Source organism: Protopterus annectens, chromosome 9.part0 (genome assembly GCF_019279795.1).
Source record: "Protopterus annectens isolate FY-2018-M chromosome 9.part0, PAN1.0, whole genome shotgun sequence".
Lineage (NCBI taxonomy): Eukaryota > Metazoa > Chordata > Ceratodontiformes > Protopteridae > Protopterus > Protopterus annectens.
In genome coordinates, this window is record NC_056743.1 from 1,850,788,501 (window position 1) to 1,850,810,505 (window position 22,005).

The 22,005-nt window shown below is 39.1% G+C and overlaps 1 protein-coding gene across 1 annotated transcript in view; it reads left to right on the forward strand.

Annotated features, from left to right (window-relative positions):
* LOC122810803 (tyrosine-protein phosphatase non-receptor type substrate 1-like) overlaps positions 1-5,095 on the forward strand; it is a 231,501-nt gene extending 226,406 nt beyond the window's left edge. The window contains exon 4 of the mRNA XM_044082364.1: positions 4,767-5,095. Coding sequence (XP_043938299.1) covers positions 4,767-5,095 — 329 coding nt within the window. The remainder of the gene's footprint in view (positions 1-4,766) is intronic.
* The last annotated feature ends 16,910 nt before the right edge of the window (positions 5,096-22,005 follow it).

Sequence of the window (22,005 nt, forward strand, 5' to 3'; positions counted from 1 at the left end):
CTAGATCTCACCAAGGCTTTCGACACCATCCCCTACTCTGGAATTATAGATAAACTCACTAAACTAGGTATAAATCCCTATGTCACAAGATGGGTTGCCAACTGGCTCACTGACAGAACCCACACTGTGAAAGTAGCAGACTCCAAATCCAACTTCAGACCAGTGACAAAGGTTCAGTCCTGGGTCCTCTCCTGTTTGGTATCTACTTCTCTGAAGTATAGGCTAACACAGAAGGTCTTTGGCTAATGAAGTTTGCAGATGACTGCAAACTAGGAGCCATAATTTAAACTCTTAATGATGTGGACATCCTACAAAAAAAGCCTCACTGGTGTCTAAGCCATGGCCTCAAGCTCAATGCCAAAAAGTGCATTGTCATTCCTTTTGGTAAAAACTCTGTACCCATGAACTATCACATAGGCGGTAGTCTACTTAACACCAAAAGTGTGATAAGAGACCTTGGGACACAGGTGGACAGTAGTCTCTCCTTTGATAATCACATTGCCACAGTAGTCAGGAAATCCTTCTGTGGCACACCTCATCACAAAAGGTTTCTCATCCAGGAAAAAGAGGTCATTGTTCCCCTCTACTCGTCACTCATTAGACCCGTTATGGAGTACAATGCCCCTTATGGCATGTACCTCACAAGACATCTACAACAACTGGAAAGGCCACAGAAATACTTCACAAACAGAGAATTACTGGCTTCAAACAGATAGCCTACACAGACCATCTCAAAAAACTTCATCTTTACTCCATCGCATATCGCCTACTCAGAGGCGATCTCTGCCTGACATACAAAGCTATGTCAAATCCAGAGCTGTTGGACATGCTCCACTTAAAGAAATCCCAATCCCTCTGAGCTACATGCTCTAGAGACCTAAACCTTGTCACCACAATAAACAGAACATGCTGGAGGGACAGATTCCTAACGCAGAGACTTCCCATGCTCTGGAACAGATTACCTATCTATATCAAATAAAGCTCCTCATTAGCACTCTTCAAGAAATTCTTGATGATTGGATGGGAAATAGGAAATTCACCCCAGGGATCACTTCTGTGGCTCTGCTCAACAGGGGCACAAAAAATAATTTTCTTGGGTGGTGAAAGCCAGGGTACTTTTTTGGCTAGGCTTATATAGGACCTAGGGTCAGTAGCCTAGTACCTACCTATGAACCTATTAACCTATGAAGTTGAAGCTTCTGTAGTAAATTTGGGAGTTGAAATAAATAGCAATATTGTGTTTTCAGAGACTTCCGGCTTGGATTCATAAAGTTTACCACAAAGTGTATGCTATGTGTTGTTCACTTAATGTTACTTTTTCTGAATGAATGCACAAGCATTGTGGTAGGGTTCTTGAATTCAGAAAGAGTACACATAATTAACATTTTGCAGTAAACTTTATGAATCCAGCCTTACATTTTCTGCAGTTCAGATAGATGAAACATTATATAATCTCCAGAGACAATAAGTGAAATTATTTTTACAGAGAAATAAGTGTATTTTTTTAGGAACTTAATACAGCAATGCATAAAAACTGTGCTAACCATATAAACTATCAGAGTTACAAAGAAAAGCAGTAAGTAAGTAATCAAAAAATTGTTTAAGCTAGGACTTACTGAAGAGGTCCAAAGGGAACTGAGCCTTTAACTGTGTTGCTCCCTAAACTGGAAAGCTCCAAAAGATATTGTAATGATTTTCAAAAGCAGAATGATTCCTAAATTTGACACCCAATGCCCAGACTGGATGAATCCACAGCGAAGGTAGGCCAAGCAAGGTTTTGACGATCTTATACATAAGTAATTGGTACTGCCAGTCTCTTTATCCTTAAAACGAAAGAAAAGGCAGCATTCTCTAACCCAAAATATATTTTTCATTGTAATGTCATGGCCTTTATAATTCACATTGTCCATTATATTTTGATAAGCTCGAGGATAAAGCAGCATACAGTACCTTGACGATGCAGTAATTTATTCCAAAATTTGTAGTCCTACAAATCTAAAATACAAGCTGTTCTCTATTCTTACATTCAGGCCCAGTCTCAGTTACTCTTGGTTTCACTAAACTATCTAAAGGTTACACCAGTGCATGAAAAGCAGGGTTAGAAGCTGTATTATCATAGGCAACAGGGGCTGAGGAAGATCAAAGTTAAGTAAGGGGCTTAAGGAAGGCTGAAAGTAAACTTGACCATGAAATAGAATGCCTTAAGAATGATGTGGGTACTAACTCTTCATTAAGTTTGTGGAGGCATAGCTTCACTTTGGTAACTGAACATGTACCCCTGCAGTGGTTGTAGAAGCAACGGTCTGTAAATACAATTTTTTCTACATGGGCTTTGTCACTGCCAGCATTTTTTTCACTATTCGACATAAACCTAGTAACAGCCATTGGAATGCAGATGGGTTATCCTGGTCCCATAACCCACCTCATTCTGAATAGAACTAAGGATCTGTTGCTAGGAAGAATGGGTCATTGTTGCACAGTGACTGTTTTGATGTGTCAGACATCATTATAATTATATTATGTCAGATATGCATTATAAAGGCTGTAATGTATACATATGGTATGAACCTGGCTGCAGCATGTATATCTAATATAGTATGGTAAATGCTTTGTGCAAAAGACAGAAAATATGAATCACCTGAGAAATGTTGTTAAAAGAAAGTCTGGAAGCCTATATTGGCATACATATTTGTAGTTCATTAAAGAGGGATTTTTGCCCTAAAGTGAAGAGTATTGGAGGGTCACTCAAAAGGAAGCTGTGAGCATGTGGTGATCAAGAAAAAAGGGTCAGTTGAAGTACGTATGGTATAACTAGCAAACTACATGTGAATGGATTTATAGCAGAGTATCTTGAATTGCTCAGGAGGTCTGATTTGCTCCTGTTGAGCGGCATTGGTTTAAAGCAGAACTGCAGGTTTGTAGGATCTGAATTCTGAGCTGTGAGTAGGTTATACAAAAGCATGCTCATCATTTTAAATTTCTTCTGGAATGTGAACTTTACTTTTATATTTCACTGTAAGTAGACTACATTTAGGCTGACAAAAGTGTATACAGTGTGTTATACCTGTTGCTATAAATGTCTATGTAAGAGAGAGAGAGAGAATATGTGTGTGTGCATGTGTGTGTGTGCGTGTGTGTGTGTGTGTGTGTGCGTGTGTGTGTGTGTGTGTGTGTGTGTGTGTGTGTGTGTGTGTGTGTGTGTGTGTGTGTGTGTGTGTGTGTGTGTATGTATATGTATATGTATATGCATGTGTGTGTAATGCAGATACAGATACAGATGTCTGTATAATCAGATAACATGTTTTCAGAAGGAGGTATACTAGAATTATTGGAAAAAACATGCAAAGAAGGAGCAAATATAAAACCCCACACAGTGACTTGGAGTAGGAAATAAATGCCAAACCGTGAAGCTGTGAGGCAGAGATCTTACCGCTGACCACTCTGCTAACCATCTGACTGGGTAGTATAGTGGTGATAGATTAGAGGCCCCTCTCTTGCTTAGTATTTTACACATCTTTTTTTTGGAAGATAGCTTTGCAAGGAGGTGGACAACCACACCGCCATAATTTACCTTAGCACCTAATCTCCATACCTGTTTATTGATATGCACAACACAAGTTATCTCCAGGTTATGTAAAGCATACAATGCCATGAAAATCCAGATGTAATCAGATAGGCTACATATTGCAGAATATTCAAGGATCACATCTGGAAAGCTGAATAATGCTTACTATAACCTAGTACTTGTAAGCTTCTATTCACTAAAATACTATGATGTCATGGTCTTCTATCACATTACACTTTTCATGGTGGAGTTGGTGTTTTAATACCAACATAGTATGAAGAAATGTAAGTACATGATATGTTTGTAATGTTTTGTACTACTGCTACTATACATGAAATCAAACTCTTTAAGAAAAGAAAGGAATATATTGTATAACTCATTTGTTTTCTAGTTTTACTTTCTAAAGGTGTTAACCATACTGTTTTATTTGATCGATTTTCTTTTGGGAGTTATAAAGGTTTAATGATTTTTGTTTGGAACTCAAGTAAGGTGGTTTGTTAATAATTCAGTCTCTCTTTATGAGGCATCATACTGTGATATGATCTTTGCTTAAGGTTGAATTAATAAACTAGAGTTTGACACTCTATAATATGATTTTGTGACAAATACTCCCTACCTTATTCTTGTTTGAATAATTCTGTAAAGTAAATGCTTATTTCTGTCAGAACTGCTTGTTTTTCACAACCACGTGTTATATGGGTCTATATTATATGAGCGAATCGCAAAAACTACAAACGCTCATATAGTCGAAACTATCTGGCCTCGAAGAGCTTTTTGTGAGATTGCGGTACAGTGAAGAATGGAATATATGCCCTTTCCTCACTGTAGTGCAATCTCAGAGTTGGAATATATATATTTAACGGGGTGTGGGGGTGCAGCCCCCCACAATAGGAAGTTTGAGGTCTGGTTGTTTCAATTATATGAAGGTTCGCAATTTTTGTGGTTCGCTCATATAATATAGACTCATGTTATATATAAGATGATCAAAACCTTGCTTTGCCTATGTGGTTGTAATAAAATGGTAATGTTAAATACAGGTGCCTGAAAAGTCCATATTTTTATGCTCTGTATTTAAAGCGTTAATACTTTAGCGTATTATATAATTTATTTCATGAGTACATTTGGCTGTCGGTCGTGAATAACCTGTTGTCAGTGACTTAACTATTTTTTTAATTAATATTTAACATTTCATTTCTTTAAGGAATACCTTCTCATCCATCAATTTCTGGACCAACAGCACAAGTAGTGCTTAATACCAATGTGACCTTACGCTGTGCATCACAAGGATTTTATCCACGAGAGATCAATGTTACCTGGTTACAGCATGGCAGGGAGCTTCAGGGTTCCACATCAGATATACATTTATATGGCAAAGAGAAGACATACCGAGTACTAAGTAACATCACTGTTCCAGCAAAAATAGACTCACCTGTTACCTGCAGAATTAATCATACAGCATTAGACCAACCTGTAAATTCAACCTTTGAAATGAATAGTATTGTGGAAGGTAAGCTGTCTTTTCTTATTTAATGTCATGTAAAATCATAGCCTTGAAGACATGTAGATACAGTGGTGATATAATTTGTCTGCTAGGTACAAAACAATTTTTGGAGGAATATGCATCTGTGGACTTTCTTTCAGTGAAACTGCAAATTAGGTTTTTCTTTCATACAACTGGTTCCTAATAAATTATTTTGTTTCTAAATATGCATTGAGATTGACAGATACGTTTTCTAAATATATATATATACATATATATATATAGAGAGAGAGGATATTTAAATAATCTAAAATATGCCTTTTATATGGAATTTAATATTTTAGATAACACTAGTGTGGTAGTCCAACAAATATGATTAAGGTTACAAGTTCCCAATGATCTATATACAATAATCCCGAGTCTCACTTCCTCCAGTTTACTTTTCATACAATCTGACAAATGCCAAGGCGCTTATTTAGACAATGCTCATAGATTACCACAGAAAGGGTTACTTGTGCCTAATGGGTTTATCGTGTTAAAAGTAGTTTATAAATACAAATAAACATTAAAGCCAATATTGCATCTACATAATGTATGTTAGCATCTAAAAATATACATAAGAGAGCATTTTGCCTTTACATATTCAGATATTATCTGGAGTGAACTCTGAGTAAGTTTGTAGTAATATATCACACAGGAGTATATGAATTATGCCTGTCTGTCAGTTTTTTTTATGCTTTAAACAGTTTTCTCTTTCATAAAGTCAAATGGCAGATGTGTTTTCAGAAAAAAATGTTCTACTAAAGTTAACCAGCATTGAGCAGCCTCACTCCCCCTCCCCCAAAATCAAGTTCAAATTTAGAGCCAATATAGAATTATGTGACTGAGTGGGAATAACTCTTAAAAGTAGTTATCAGCGTGTTTTCTCTGTGATAAGTGTTTTGAAGACAAAATAAATTAAGGCATGTCACTTTTGCTTAGCGTCATTTCAGTAAACTGTGTTGAATTCATATCACACACTGCTTACAGTATGGCATCAACATTAGGATCAACCCCCTTTTCATATTTTGTACAAGGGGTTTGGAAGTCACAACAAAAGTGACCATTACCTAGAGCAAATATTTACACCAACAAGTGCTTGTACTTACTTGGAAATATATGATTTTTTGTTGAACTTCTTGACCAAAGAATCTTTGGCTCCAAGTAAGTGCACACTGTGGTGTCACAGCAAGGAGCTGGCTATAACACACAAGTCCTGAATACTTGCTGGCAGTAGGACAGTGCATAATGATTTCATGTTTCAGTGAAATGTAGATAACACAACCTTCCTGGCAGATTGTTTTCTTTCTGCTGAGGAACATAATGTGTACAGGAATACAGGTGAATCTGATTGTGCCTCATTTATATGCTCTTGGTTATAAAATGTTGCCAAAGAGTAATCTTTCTGTTATACAAATGTATGATGATCCATTTATGAGTTTGATGGTACACATCTGTATTAAAGAAATACACAAAACCCCCTTATACTTGTGGCAATTTTATCAATGTGACCTGGAATTTCTCATCTATGTAGTATAAAGTAGATACATTTCCAAAAGGTTTCTGTTACAGGAATTATATTCTGAACAGCATTGCAGAAAACTATTAAATTATATATTTTTGGTTTAATATTTTTGAAAGACTTTTTTTTTCTTTAACCACCTCAGTTAGAGTAAATAAGTAAATTGTCGCTCAAGCAATAAATAAATGTATATATAATAAATAACATTGCAAATGCTAACTGCATCATTACAGCAATTTTTTAAAAACAATTGTGCATGTTTTCTGTTGAAAATTTATAAGAAAAATATTTTTCCATTCAGAAGATAGTCAAAGTAGTGTTATTTTGTTGTTTTTGCCATCTAGACCATCATCTATTTCTCCAACACCTTTACTAAATATTTGAACTAGGTCAACAACTGTATGCCAACGAGTCCTACACACATACAGTAAGTGTCGTGAAACTAACCAAATGTACTCTGGTATATAGTGATCTATCCTATCCTCATTGCCTGCCACAGAAAAAAATGGCCTAGGCACCAACTGATATCTTTTACTAATCTGTTTTACTAAAATGTTCAGTTACAAAAGCAACATATTTTTGCTACTCTACACATACAACCGAAGTGCCCTAGGTCTCATCAGATAGCATGACCATATATGTCCCTCCTGTCTCCTTTAACTCAGGTTCAAATACTTGATACGGTATACATTCACTGACTTAGTTTTCCTCCACAGCAGTGGCATGGTGCAGAAATAATCACATGGTAAATGGTGCAGAAGCAATCACATGGTAAAATTTGTCAGAATGTCCACACCCACTATGCATTAGCATATCCATTCTACTGAACAGAAAGTAACTATACGAGCTTCCATGATCCAAAGAAAATAGTACGTACACTGCATAGAATTAAAGAAGCTGAAATGATTTGCCAAACAATGTTATTATTCCAATAAATATGGTCTTTTATTAAGTACTTAGAACTAGGCAACTATATTCAGTCTCGTGAAACAATCAGAAATAATAAATGTGTGTGTTGTGAAAAAAACAGTTTGTTATTAATGAAATTGGAGGCAGCAAACTAACAGGGAGAAGGCAGGGGTAACATTTATTTATTTATTTAACATTTCTTTACCAGGAAAGTGCGACTGGGACAGAGCCAATTTTCACCAGGGGCCCTGGGAGAAACATTCCAGATACATGTCTTTGGAATGTGGGAGGAAACCAGAGCACCAGGAGGAAACCCACATGAATGCAGGGAGGACATGTAGACTCAACGAAGGTACTACAGCCAAGAATTGAACCAGGGAGCCTCTTGCTGTGAAGCGACAATGCTAACTGCTGCACCACTGTGTCACCCAAAATGGATATAAACCAGTAGAAAGAATTAATTATTAAAATTACATTTGCCCCGGTGGGTAGAATAAATAAGATATTATATTTAACAATACAACCTTCATGTTCATAAAACAGGAATAAGAGAATAAAACTTAACACAAATAAACAGAAACAGCCAAGGACAGGTTCATTACTAAGTGGATCACTTAAACAGACTATAATTCTACTTTCCACAAACAGGTTTAGTTATGACACAAAAAGACATTTGGAAAGTTTAGATAGGTCTTCAAGTTCTGTTTAAAAGGGAAGTAGCTTTCTAATTAGCCTGTGTTGAATATTCAGTTTGTGCCACTAGTGTTAAAACTCAAAGGTGGTTCAAGCAATACATTTCTTACCATTCAGTGTCTGGACAGCTGGGACAAATATTAATAGTACTGAGAATATGACACAGGTCCTTTTATTTAAAAAGTCTGCTTCATAAAATGCATGTAATTTTATTAATAGAGTAAATTAGAAAGAAAAAAAAAACTGAAATATGCAGAGAGAATCCTTTTATACACTATTAGAAAAATTCTAGACCTGGGTGATATGGTCTGTGATGCATTGGTCGTAGAAATATTCACTATATCTTGACAGAGCCCAGTCTGAGATACTGTATGCATTTTTTAAAAAAAATCATGGGTCTGTTTATCTTGCTGCTAGGTTATATGGCTTTTGGCAGCATCAGTCATTAGGAACTGAATATTTTAGGGTTGCTATAGTGTGTAGATTCACTTGAACCAGTGATTCAAAGTACATCATTGTTCTTTTTATATACTTGCAAATAATTTTTGTTAACAAAAAATAAAAGAAACACAATAATAACAATTCAACATATAAAAAAACTACTTACATATGTATCTATTGCACTTTCTTAATAAATCTCATCAGTCTTAACAAATCTTATTAGTCTTTATAGCAGTTGCTGCACAGTACAGTATCTCCACACCTCAGCTAATCCTACAGATTCTAATTTTCTAATCATATTTCTCTAACAATTATACCTTTGTTCAGTATTAATAATATGGAGTAAGAGACAGAGATCTTAATCAGTTCCATTAATTCTGATATACATTGGCTAAATTTATGAATTCTGGTAAAGGTAAATTACATCTCTCTTCTAGTTTTCTGCAATAATTTTCTAGCTTTTGCCAAAAGGTCCCATAAAAATGGCATATTGATATTTTTTATATATTTATATATTTATTTATTTGATTTATTTATTTCAGTTTGCTATCCATGTAAGTGAACTGGTCAACTGACCTTTTTTAACTATGACCTGGGCACCATGGTGTAAGACAACAAACAGAAAATTATACATACAATGAAAAATACAGAGTTTTACATTGTACAATAAAAGAGCAGAGGCAATGCATTTGTATTTTATTTACTACTATAAATGCAAGTGATGCTGCTTACATAATGCACAGTTTATGCAGACATTCAACCAGTGGTCATTTGTAAAAAGTATGTCTTTACAAGAAAGATGTGACAACAGCATGAGCTGCAAGATCTTGTTATTGTCACGGAGGCAAGAGAGCTTGGTATCCTTAAATAGTTGTTCTTTTAGTTTGTTTCTAAATAATTGAAGTGTCTCTTCCTGTGTCTGTCCTGTGGGTAGCCAATTCCAAACAGCTGGGCCTAGCCTATAAAAAGCTTTTTCTTTTGTAGATATTTTTTAAATGAGATCTAATTGGGGTAGTGCTACCTCCTTGGCTGTCTTTAAATGTGCAGTTAGACTCTTTGATTTGTAATTTTACTTTTATGGAGATAATGCCCATTTTAACAGTTTGTAGGTTTGACAGCTATGAAGAAATGAGGTTCTACCATTTACATTTAGCTAGTTACACTACTCCAGAAGCTGGCAGCAATGAGTTTGGGGTTTTGTAAGAAAAACAAATCTGCGGATTGTGTTTATAATAGTTTTAGTTTTAAGGTTAAGGATAAGGCATATGAAGAGTTGTATGAAAGGTTGGACACTAAGGAGGGAGAAAAGAACCTGTACCGATTGGCTAGACAGAGGGACTGAGCTAGGAAAGATGTGCAGCAGGTAAAGGTGATAAAGGATAATGAGGGAAACATACTCACAAGTGAGGAGAGTGTGTTGAGGAAATGGAAAGAGTACTTTGAGGGGTTGATGAATGAAGAGAATGAGAGGGAGAGAAGGTTGGATGATGTGCGGATAGTGAATCATGAAGTACAATGGATTAGCAAGGAGGAAGTAAGGATAGCTATGAAGAGGATGAAGAATGGAAAGGCTGTTGGTCCTGATGACATACCTGTGGAAGCATGGAGGTGATTAGGTGAAATGGCAGTGGAGTTTTTAACCAGATTCTTTAATGAAATCTTGGAAAGTGAGAGGATGCCTGAGGAATGGAGAAAAAGTGTTCTGGTACCGATTTTTAAGAATAAGGGTGATGTGCAGAGCTGTAGTAACTACAGAGGGATTAAACTTGATCAGTCACAGCATGAAGTTATGGGAAAAAGTAGTGGAAGCTAGGTTAAGAAGAGACGTGATAATTAGTGATCAGCAGTATGGTTTCATGCCAGGAAAGAGCACTACAGATGTGATGTTTGCTCTGAGTGTTGATGGAGAAGTACAGAGAAGGTCAGAAGGAGTTGCATTGTGTTTTTGTAGACTTAGGGAAAGCATATGACAGGGTGCCTAAAGAAGAATTGTGGTATGGTATGAGGAAGTCGGGAGTGTCAGAGAAGTATGTAAGAGTGGTACAGGATGTGTACGAGGGTAGTGTGACAGCGGTGAGGTCTGCGGTGGGAGTGACGGATGCATTTAAGGTGGAGGTGGGGTTACATCAAGGATCAGCTCTGAGCCTTTTCTTATTTGCAATGGTGATGGACAGGTTGACAGATGAGATCAGACAGGAATCCCCGTGGACTATGATGTTTGCAGATGACATTGTGATCTGTAGTGAGAGTAGGGAACAGGTGGAGGAGACCCTGGAGAGATGGAGATATGCTCTAGAGAGAAGAGGAATGAAGGTCAGCAGAACTAAGACAGAATATATGTGTGTGAATGAGAGGGAGGATAGAGGAATGGTGAGGATGCAAGGAGTAGAGGTGGTGAAGGTGGATGAGTTTAAATACTTGAGATCAATAGTTCAGAGTAATGGTGAGTGTGGAAGAGGTGAAGAAGAGTACAGGCAGGATGGAGTGGGTGGAGAAGAGTGTCAGGAGTGATTTCTGACAGACGAGTACCAGTAAGAGTGAAAGGGAAGGTCTACAAGAGGGTAGTAAGACCAGATATGCTATATGGGTTGGAGACAGTGGCATTGACAAAAAGGCAGGAGTTTGAGCTTGATGTGGCAGAGTTAAAGATGTTAAGATTTGTAATGGGTGTGATGAGGGTGGACAGGATTAGGAATACGTATATTAGAGGTTCAGCCCAGGTTGGAAGGTTTGGAGACAAAGCCAGAGAGGCAAGATTACATTGGTTTGGGCATGTGCTGAGGAGGGATGCTGAGTATATTGGGAAAAAGATGCTAAGGATGACGCTACCAGGTAACAGGAAAAGAGGAAGGCCTGAGATAAGGTTTATGGATGTGGTGAGAGAGGACATGCAAGTGGTTGGTGTGACAGAGCAAGATGCACAGGACAGGAAGAAATGGAAACAGATGATCCTCTGTGGTGACCCCTAACAGGAACAGCCAAAAGAAGATGATGATGATGTGTTTGATCTGAAAGGTTACAAGAGGAATCCTATTTTCAGTATTAAGGATAAGTACATTTTTTAGTTAAGACATTACCAGCTGTATGGGTGAGGAGGTGTAAGATTCAAATGCATAGTTTTAGCTGGAGATGTGCTTTGCAAATAATATTTTAAGTATGTTAAGCCTGTAGGGGATAACACTCAAAAAACAAATTTTCTTGTCATTGGAGACTCAACAGTGAGACACACAGATGCCACACTCACCGGGTTGGACAAGGAGAAAGTCATGGTCAGCTGCCTGTCCAGTGCCAGGATTCATCAGATCACACACACACTCAGGTCTCTCAGCAGCAAGTACCATAATGACTCTGTCATAGTTCATGTTGGAGTGAACGACCTGAGAAGTACCTTATTGGACTATATGAAGAGAGACATGGTCGAGCTCTCTGAGTATGTGTCCCAGGCAGGTATGTCCCTAGCCTTGAGCTGCATACTACTCTCACTTAGGATGATGCCGTAGTATACACAAAAATGATTGATTTCAAGAACTGGCTGAGGTTTTGGTGTCATTCAAAGAGGATCCAGTTTCTGTCAGCCTGGGAAGCCATGGTTGACAAACCTCTCTGCTTTGCCAGAGTTAGTTTGCACCTGGCACCTCTAGGCTTTTGGCTGCTGGCAAAGGCTCTTGCCTGCCCCATAGTGACTTTTTTAGCAAGGTCTCAAAAACAGCATTACTAATGTGAAACTAGCCAATCAGAACAAAATAAGGGTCATGCTACTAAATGCAAGGCACTAAAACCAAAAATTGCCCTTCCTGGAAGCACTTCTGTCACTAGAAGATGTAAATGTCTGGGCAGTCTCAGAAACATGGTTTAAGGCCTCAGAGAGTACAGTATACATTCATTTATTCATAAGGAGGATGCATGAATTGACAAAGTGTGAAAGTACAACCTCCAGATCTCTCAAATGTCAAAGTAAAATGTTGCGACTTCCAATGAGAGAATGCACATTGGCATTCGCTCGTTCAAAGTCGGCATTTTGGGTGCAGATCGCGCTATAGTGAGGATCAGGAAATGAACCCTTTCCCTCACTGTAGTGCGATCTCGGAGTTTGTATATTAAAGTAGGGGGGTGTGGGGGATGCTGTATGTAGATTTTTTTATTTTGAAAATGGTTGAATCTGGTTTTCCAGATTTCCATTTTTGAAATCATGTTATGTTCGAACTTTTCCTTTTCGGCATTTAAAGTCGTACAAACGTACGACTGCACAAATGCGTTTCGAACAAATGAATGTATACCAAGAGTACCCCACCCTTGCACAGTCACAATGCCTTCCACACCTTTAGACTGCAAAATGAATGTGTAAAAATCAAAGAAAGCAGTGTTTCTATCTGTATTAGAGATAAATTCACCTCCCATCTAGTTAGAATGGACAACTCCATGGAGTTACTCTAAGTCCAGGTTATGTGAGTAAGACCCCCATTCAAGTCATAGCCAGTTATAAATTCCCCTTCATGGGTCATGATGCCCACAAAGCCTACTTGACCAAACTGGAGACAATCCAAATTTTACCAAACACTCTGGCTATGGGGAATTTCAATTATCCCAACATTAAATGGGAAACCTACACTAGCCCCAACATGCTAGCGCAAAAGACCCTTGACTTTGTTAATTCAAATGCCCTGGAACAAATTGTTCATACCCTGACAAGAAGAACAAACATTCTAGATCTGGTTCTCAGCAACATGTCAAACAAATTCACTGCTGCAACTGAGAGACACTCATTAGTTAAATCTGATCACAAAGCAGTCACCTTTGAGTTGGCACTAACTCCAGAACTCACAAAGGGTGAAATCAGACAAAAAAACTTCACCAAGGCAAACTATACCCTCCTAGGTGAAGGTATAAATGAATTCCAAGCCCCACCCCAAGCTGGAAGTAGTACCTATGCAAAAGCTTACACTAAAGCCCTGTACAATCACTTGCATAAGTATATAAACTCTGCTGTGCCAGAAAGAAACAGAGGTAGAGCAGATGCCCAAGAAAAAACAAGCTGCTATGGTGGTCATCCAACATCAACAAACTTTACAATAATTGCAAAAAGTTACTGTCCAATAAAACAAGGGCAATGCCCCAACAATGGGAGCGTACCCTCCTCAGCCTCAAAAGGCAAATAAGACAACTTGTCAAATCCTCTAAGGGCTTCTTTGAGAGACACTTAGCAGGAACAGCCAAGGATAACCATAAGGCCTTTTACAACTATGTACATAGCCTAAAAGGTAAGACCCCAGCATGTACAGGACTAGTAACCAATGATATCACACACACACTGACTCCACAAAGATAGCAAACATGCTGATGGATAGGTTTGGCAAAAATTTCACTCCCTTATCCCATCCTACCTTATCACAAACCTTCCTCCAACCCCCACCCCCCACCCCACCCTACATATCTAAACAGCAGGTTCTCAAGGCCTTGACAAAGGCAAAAAAACACAGCCTCTATGGGACCAGACAATATCCCAGGCTGTCTTCTAAACAGGATAACACACAAACTAGCATCACCATTAAGTACCGTAACATAAACACAGGCTTTGTTCCTGCAGAATAAAGAACAGCAACAGTTATTGCCCTCCACAAAGGTGGCCTAGCAACAGACCTGTGGAATTACAGACCCATAAGCCTGACCAGCCTCATCTGTAAGGCCATGGAATGCATCATTATGGACCTCATAAAGACATAGGTGACCTCCAAACCCTGGATCCTACTGAACTTGGCTTCATCAAAGGCCCATGAGCATTTTAAAATCAGGATTCTTTTTCATTGGTTGATATTACATTTACAGCCAAGTCATTGAACATAATCTATCATCCTATTACTAGTCGAGGATGCCAATAAATGTCCAATCAAAATCATCCTCAAGTCACACTAAAATTATATTTCATTACTTGCAAAAAATTGGCTGCTATATCTTAAAATACAATGATGTCCCGTCTCTTATATCAGTTAGTCATAAGCATGGGAATTGCACTCTCTCTGTTTATAAATGTCTTTTAAGTTTCCTTCCCATTAGGATCGGTTTAAGAGGATAATTGGAATTCAAGCCAGGGTATCTATCTGCCTGCAGTCTCCCGAGCCATGGTGTTTCTTCCAGTTTGACTTTATTGTCATGATCACCCCCTCGATTACCTTTAATGATCACAGCCATTACTCTGAAATGAAAATGATGCACTTTGTTGTCCATAATGTGTCTAATTAAGGGATTTTTTTGAATCCATTAATCTTATGTCACTTACATGTTTTGATATTCTTTCCTTAAGTTGTCTAGTCATTTTCCCTACATAGAAACAACTGCATAAATCATGTGTGGCCAAATATATCACATTCTTAGTAGTACAGTTCACATAAAATTTAAATGTATATTTCTTTCAGGATTAGATGTACAAAAACCCCATCACTTGGCCACCAGGGTGAACTTTGCACTTTTTTCCAGTGTAGTGCGATCTCGGAGTTGGTATATTTAGTTAATGGGAGTGTGAGGGGGTGAAGCCCCCCATGTGGGTGGTGCATGGTGCCCTACATGAGTGGGTATAGTGTCTTTCTTTTGAGTTCTTTTCACTGGTGGCCAAGTGGTTCATTTCCCAGTAGTCTGTGCTTTTGGTTTAAAGCCTTTTCGCTGAAGTGGAGTTGCCGATGTAGGATTCGAACAGGAATGAATTCGGACGTAGACCCATGTGTATATAAATATATATATATATATGTATATATATATATATATATATATATATATATATGTATATATATATATATATATATATATATATATATATATATATATATATATATATGTTTTGTTTTTGTTTTTTAGCATATCCTTGTATCTGTAAATAGGTTATATTCATTTCTTATGTGACCCAATTCACACAGGCTGTGCCTGCAAATGGTCCATTGAGATCAGTGCACTGCTGCTGTAAACAAATAAAAAAAAAATAAAAAGTAATTAAACTAAAGCTATACTGCTCAGACAAGCTCCACGTGGGTTTACAGAGTGGTCCTAGCAGCAAGGAACTCAAAAAAGTGACTACCTTCTGGATTTAAGTATCTTTGCTTTTTTTCACTGGAAATAGCTTCTGTAGCTTACTTTGAACTAGCCTGAACTGTTTTTTAACTGATTGCTGCATTTATTTTAAAATCTGCACTTAAAGTTACATTTAGTCGAATTTGATCGAAAGTTTGCTTGTTTGTTTGTTTAATTTAACTGTGGAGGCTGCCCACTAAAGTGTGCTAGCCTGTGTAACTAATTTATCACTGTCTCTGCATTTTCTGTGTGTTTCTACCAAAAAACAAAAAAACAAAAAAATAATCCTTGTTTTCCCGCCTTCCTCGACTAGTTTAGACCAGTTTACAGGCATTGCTGTATTCTGGGCTGTGGTGTAGTTCCGTTGTTGTCCATTGCCTTACTTGGATAGAAGGAAGTTTCTTTGCTCACCAGTGGGAGTGGGGAGCCTTGAGCAGCCTACCTGTCCTTGGGGGAAGTGACCTCAGCACAAGAAGCTGTAGTAATTGGTTGTTTGGTACCATTCCTAGCTGTTTTGTAGTTCACTGTTTAAAATCCACCTCTGGGCGTTTTTTTCTGGCTATACTGCTCAGACAAGCTCCACGTGGGTTTACAGAGTGGTCCTAGCAGCAAGGAACTCAAAAAAGTGACTACCTTCTGGATTTAAGTATCTTTGCTTTTTTTTCACTGGAAATAGCTTCTGTAGCTTACTTTGAACTAGCCTGAACTGTTTTTTAACTGATTGCTGCATTTATTTTAAAATCTGCACTTAAAGTTACATTTAGTCGAATTTGATCGAAAGTTTGCTTGTTTGTTTGTTTAATTTAACTGTGGAGGCTGCCCACTAAAGTGTGCTAGCCTGTGTAACTAATTTATCACTGTCTCTGCATTTTCTGTGTGTTTCTACCAAAAAAAACAAAAAAAAAACAAAAAAATAATCCTTGTTTTCCCACCTTCCTCGACTAGTTTAGACCAGTTTACAGGCATTGCTGTATTCTGGGCTGTGGTGTAGTTCCTGTGTTGTCCATTACCTTACTTGGATAGAAGGAAGTTTCTTTGCTCACCAGTGGGAGTGGGGAGCCTTGAGCAGCCTACCTGTCCTTGGGGGAAGTGACCTCAGCACAAGAAGCTGTAGTAATTGGTTGTTTGGGACCATTCCTAGCTGTTTTGTAGTTCACTCTTTAAAATCCACCTCTGGGCGTTTTTTTCTGGCTATACTGCTTAGACAAGCTCCACGTGGGTTTACAGAGTGGTCCTAGCAGCAAGGAACTCGAAAAAGCGACTACCTTCTGGATTTAAGTATCTTTGCTTTTTTTTCACTGGGAATAGCTTCTGTAGCTTACTTTGAACTAGCCTGAACTGTTTTTTAACTGATTGCTGCATTTATTTTAAAATCTGCACTTAAAGTTACATTTAGTCGAATTTGATCGAAAGTTTGCTTGTTTGTTTGTTTAATTTAACTGTGGAGGCTGCCCACTAAAGTATGCTAGCCTGTGTAACTAATTTATCACTGTCTCTGCATTTTCTGTGTGTTTCTACCAAAAAAAAAACAAAAATAATCCTTGTTTTCCCACCTTCCTCGACTAGTTTAGACCAGTTTACAGGCATTGCTGTATTCTGGGCTGTGGTGTAGTTCCTGTGTTGTCCATTACCTTATTTGGATAGAAGGAAGTTTCTTTGCTCACCAGTGGGAGTGGGGAGCCTTGAGCAGCCTACCTGTCCTTGGGGGAAGTGACCTCAGCACAAGAAGCTGTAGTAATTGGTTATTTGGGACCATTCCTAGCTCTTTTGTAGTTCACTGTTTAAAATCCGCCTCTGGGTATTTTTTTCTGGCTATACTGCTCAGACAAGCTCCACGTGGGTTTACAGAGTGGTCCTAGCAGCAAGGAACTCGAAAAAGCGACTACCTTCTGGATTTAAGTAGCTTTGCTGTGTTTGCACTGGAAATAGCTTCTGTAGCTTACTTTGAACTAGCCTGAACTGTTTTTTAACTGATTGCTGCATTTATTTTAAAATCTGCACTTAAAGTTACATTTAGTCGAATTTGATCAAAAGTTTGCTTGTTTGTTTGTTTAATTTAACTGTGGAGGCTGCCCACTAAAGTGTGCTAGCCTGTGTAACTAATTTATCACTGTCTCTGCATTTTCTGTGTGTTTCTACCAAAAAAAAAAAACAAAAAACAAAAAATAATCCTTGTTTTCCCGCCTTCCTCGACTAGTTTAGACCAGTTTACAGGCATTGCTGTATTCTGGGCTGTGGTGTAGTTCCTGTGTTGTCCATTACCTTACTTGGATAGAAGGAAGTTTCTTTGCTCACCAGTGGGAGTGGGGAGCCTTGAGCAGCCTACCTGTCCTTGGGGGAAGTGACCTCAGCACAAGAAGCTGTAGTAATTGGTTGTCTGGGACCATTCCTAGCTCTTTTGTAGTTCACTGTTTAAAATCCGCCTCTGGGTGTTTTTTTCTGGCTATACTGCTCAGACAAGCTCCATGTGGGTTTACAGAGTGGTCCTAGCAGCAAGGAACTCAAAAAAGCGACTACCTTCTGGATTTAAGTATCTTTGCTTTTTTTCACTGGAAATAGCTTCTGTAGCTTACTTTGAACTAGCCTGAACTGTGATTGCTGCATTTATTTAAAAATCTACACTTAAAGTTACATTTAGTCGAATTTGATCGAAAGTTTGCTTGTTTGTTTGTTTAATTTAACTGTGGAGGCTGCCCACTAAAGTGTGCTAGCCTGTGTAACTAATTTATCACTGTCTCTGCATTTTCTGTGTGTTTCTACAAAAAAACAAAAACAAAAATAATCCATGTTTTCCCGCCTTCCTCGACTAGTTTAGACCAGTTTACAGGCATTGCTGTATTCTGGGCTGTGGTGTAGTTCCTGTGTTGTCCATTACCTTATTTGGATAGAAGGAAGTTTCTTTGCTCACCAGTGGGAGTGGGGAGCCTTGAGCAGCCTACCTGTCCTTGAGGGAAGTGACCTCAGCACAAGAAGCTGTAGTAATTGGTTGTTTGGGACCATTCCTAGCTCTTTTGTAGTTCACTGTTTAAAATCCGCCTCTGGGCATTTTTTTCTGGCTATACTGCTCAGACAAGCTCCACGTGGGTTTACAGAGTGGTCCTAGCAGCAAGGAACTCGGAAAAAGCGACTACCTTCTGGATTTAAATATCTTTGTTTTTTTTTCCACTGGAAATAGCTTCTGTAGCTTACTTTGAACTAGCCTGAACTGTCTTTTTAACTGATTGCTGCATTTATTTTAAAATCTGCACTTAAAGTTACATTTAGTCGAATTTGATCGAAAGTTTGCTTGTTTGTTTGTTTAATTTAACTGTGGAGGCTGCCCACTAAAGTGTGCTAGCCTGTGTAACTAATTTATCACCGTCTCTGCATTTTCTGTGTGTTTCTACAAAAAAACCCCAAAAAACAAAAAAATAATCCATGTTTTCCCGCCTTCCTCGACTAGTTTAGACCAGTTTACAGGCATTGCTGTATTCTGGGCTGTGGTGTAGTTCCTGTGTTGTCCATTACCTTACTTGGATAGAAGGAAGTTTCTTTGCTCACCAGTGGGAGTGGGGAGCCTTGAGCAGCCTACCTGTCCTTGGGGGAAGTGACCTCAGCACAAGAAGCTGTAGTAATTGGTTGTTTGGGACCATTCCTAGCTCTTTTGTAGTTCACTGTTTAAAATCCGCGTTTGCACGGCTTTGTGCGGTCGTGCACATAGCGCAGCGCCGGTTAAACAAAGTTAAACTTTTTCTGGCTCCGCCAAGTCTGCTCTTCAAATTTTCCCTTAAGGAAGCTGTACTCTTAGTATAACCAGACTACTCACTGTATTATAAGCCTAGCACTTGTTCTCAATACTTCTCTACTAAGTAAGCAATCTCGTACTAAGTAAAGCACTACATCTACTTACCACCCCTGTGAATACCCACTTCCCTTAAAGGTATACCACTCCCTTATACTGTTCTTGCATGTCAAGTGGTAGATTACAGGCGTCGTCTCCAGTTCAGCTGGTCTATCTGGGCATCTTGAGACAATGCTACAATTGTCTCATGTACACAGACAACCCTCTCCTCCTCCCAACAAACACAATTACATGTGAGAGATGCAACTATATAGCCAAACTGGAGGCTGAACTCTCTCAACTCAGTGCTGGCATGACTAGACAGGAGGAGATGGCAACCACACACACAACAATCCCAGTCCCACATAGACCTACCACAACTGCAAACCAAACACATAAAAACACAAAGACATACTCGGAGGCTCTAATAAAAAACTTACCAAAACAACAGAGGCTCCCAAAGCAGACATCCAAAAATCCACCACCTCAAAACAAAACACATGCAACACATACTTCAATAAATCAGTGTGTTGACCAATCGCAGCCCTTAAGGCCAAACACCTTGCCTGATACACTAGTAATAGGTGACTCCATAGTCAGACACACTGATGTCCCACTGACCAGGCTGAACAAGGAGAAGGTGACTGTGAGCTGTCTATCGGGTGCTAGGATCCGCCACATAACACACGCACTCAGGTCACTCCAAAGCAAGTACAAATATGACTCCGTCATTGTCCATGCTGGTGTGAATGACCTGAGACGTACCTCCCTGGACTACATGAAAAGAGACATAGAAGAGCTCTCCGATTATGTAGCCCAGGCTGGTATGACCCTGACCCTGAGCAGCATCTTACCCTCACCAAGAATGATACCACAGTACAAAGACGAGATGATCAGCTTTAACAATTGGCTCGAGTACTGGTGTCATTCTAAGGGGATCCAATATCTGTCTGCCTGGGATGATATGTTGGACAAGCCATGCTGCTTCGCAAAGGATGGCTTACACCTGTCACCACTGGGCTTCCAGATATTGGCTAAGGCTCTTGCCACCCCCATAATGCCTTTTTTAGGCAAGGCTCAAAAGGCAAACCCACCTCCTTAGAAAAGAAAAATGGAAAAAAACTAAGGGTAATGCTGCTCAATGCCAGAAGTCTAAATCTCAAGATGCAGGCACTTGACGCACTCCTCAGCATGGAGAACATCGACGTCTGTGCAGTAAATGAAACCTGGTTCAAGGCTCCTGAGAGCACCCCAGCACTACCAGGCTATACCTGGTATTATGCTTTTCGGCCCCAAAACCCGAGCCGAACCACAAAGGGAGGGGGAGTGTCCATATTCATAAAGGACACCCACACCTCCAGGTTAGTAGCAACACATGAAGCAACAGAGACCATACAGGTGCAACTAACCATAGGCAAAACTGCTATACAACTGGTAGCATGTTACAGACCAACCTCCCAATCTCAAGAACCCCACTCAGCCTTCCTGAAGACATTGGAGGATATGAACGTATCACAAAATACCATCATACTGGGAGACTTCAACTACCCAAACATAGATTGGGTACATTATTCTAGCCCTAATACCCTAGCCCAAAGGTTCCTGGAATTCATAAATTCAAATGCACTGGAACAACTAGTCACCTCTCCCACTAGGGAGATAATATACTAGACCTGATCATCACAAACATGGGGACAAAATGCTCCACACGGAAGTATACCCTCACTAGTGAGATCTGACCACAAACTAATCACCCTGGATATACATATCCCACCTCCACCCCCAGCACAAAAGACCACAGTGAAAAACTTCTCAAAAGCAGACTTCACTCTTCTTAAGAAGGAGATGGTATCCTTTAAGCCCACTGTGCCAGTGGATACCACATCCATAATGCGAATCCTTCACAAATGCTTTCTATGGACATATCCAAGAATGCATGGATCATGCAATCCCAAACAAATCCAAGTCCCTCTCTACCAAATGTAAGCGTCCTGTCTGGTGGACCTCAGCCATAAACAAATTGTATAACAAAGAAGGAAGCTACTGCACGTCAGAGCGAAATCCCATGAAGGGAAGGCGTCTCTGATCAACATTAGCAGAAAACTACGTTCTCTCATAAAACATCCAAGGCAAACTTTGAGAGAAAAATCGCTAAGGACACTAAAGATAACCACAAAGCCTTCTTCAGCTATGTTAGAAACCTGGGGAAACCCTCAGATATGCTCAGAGTTGGTTCACAACAACAAAAATACACTGAACCCACAGATATTGCTAACATTCTGGCTGACAGGTTCAGTGCAAACTTCGCCTCCTTCACCCCCAAAAGAAGAAATACTTATCCCAGCTGAATGTAATCTCCCTGTCATATCAGATGTCCAAGTGAGAACCGCCCTAAACAAAGCAAAAACACAGCATCAATGGGACCTGGCGGTATCCCGGGTGCGTGTTACGTGAACTCCAAGAGGAGCTAAACCCACACA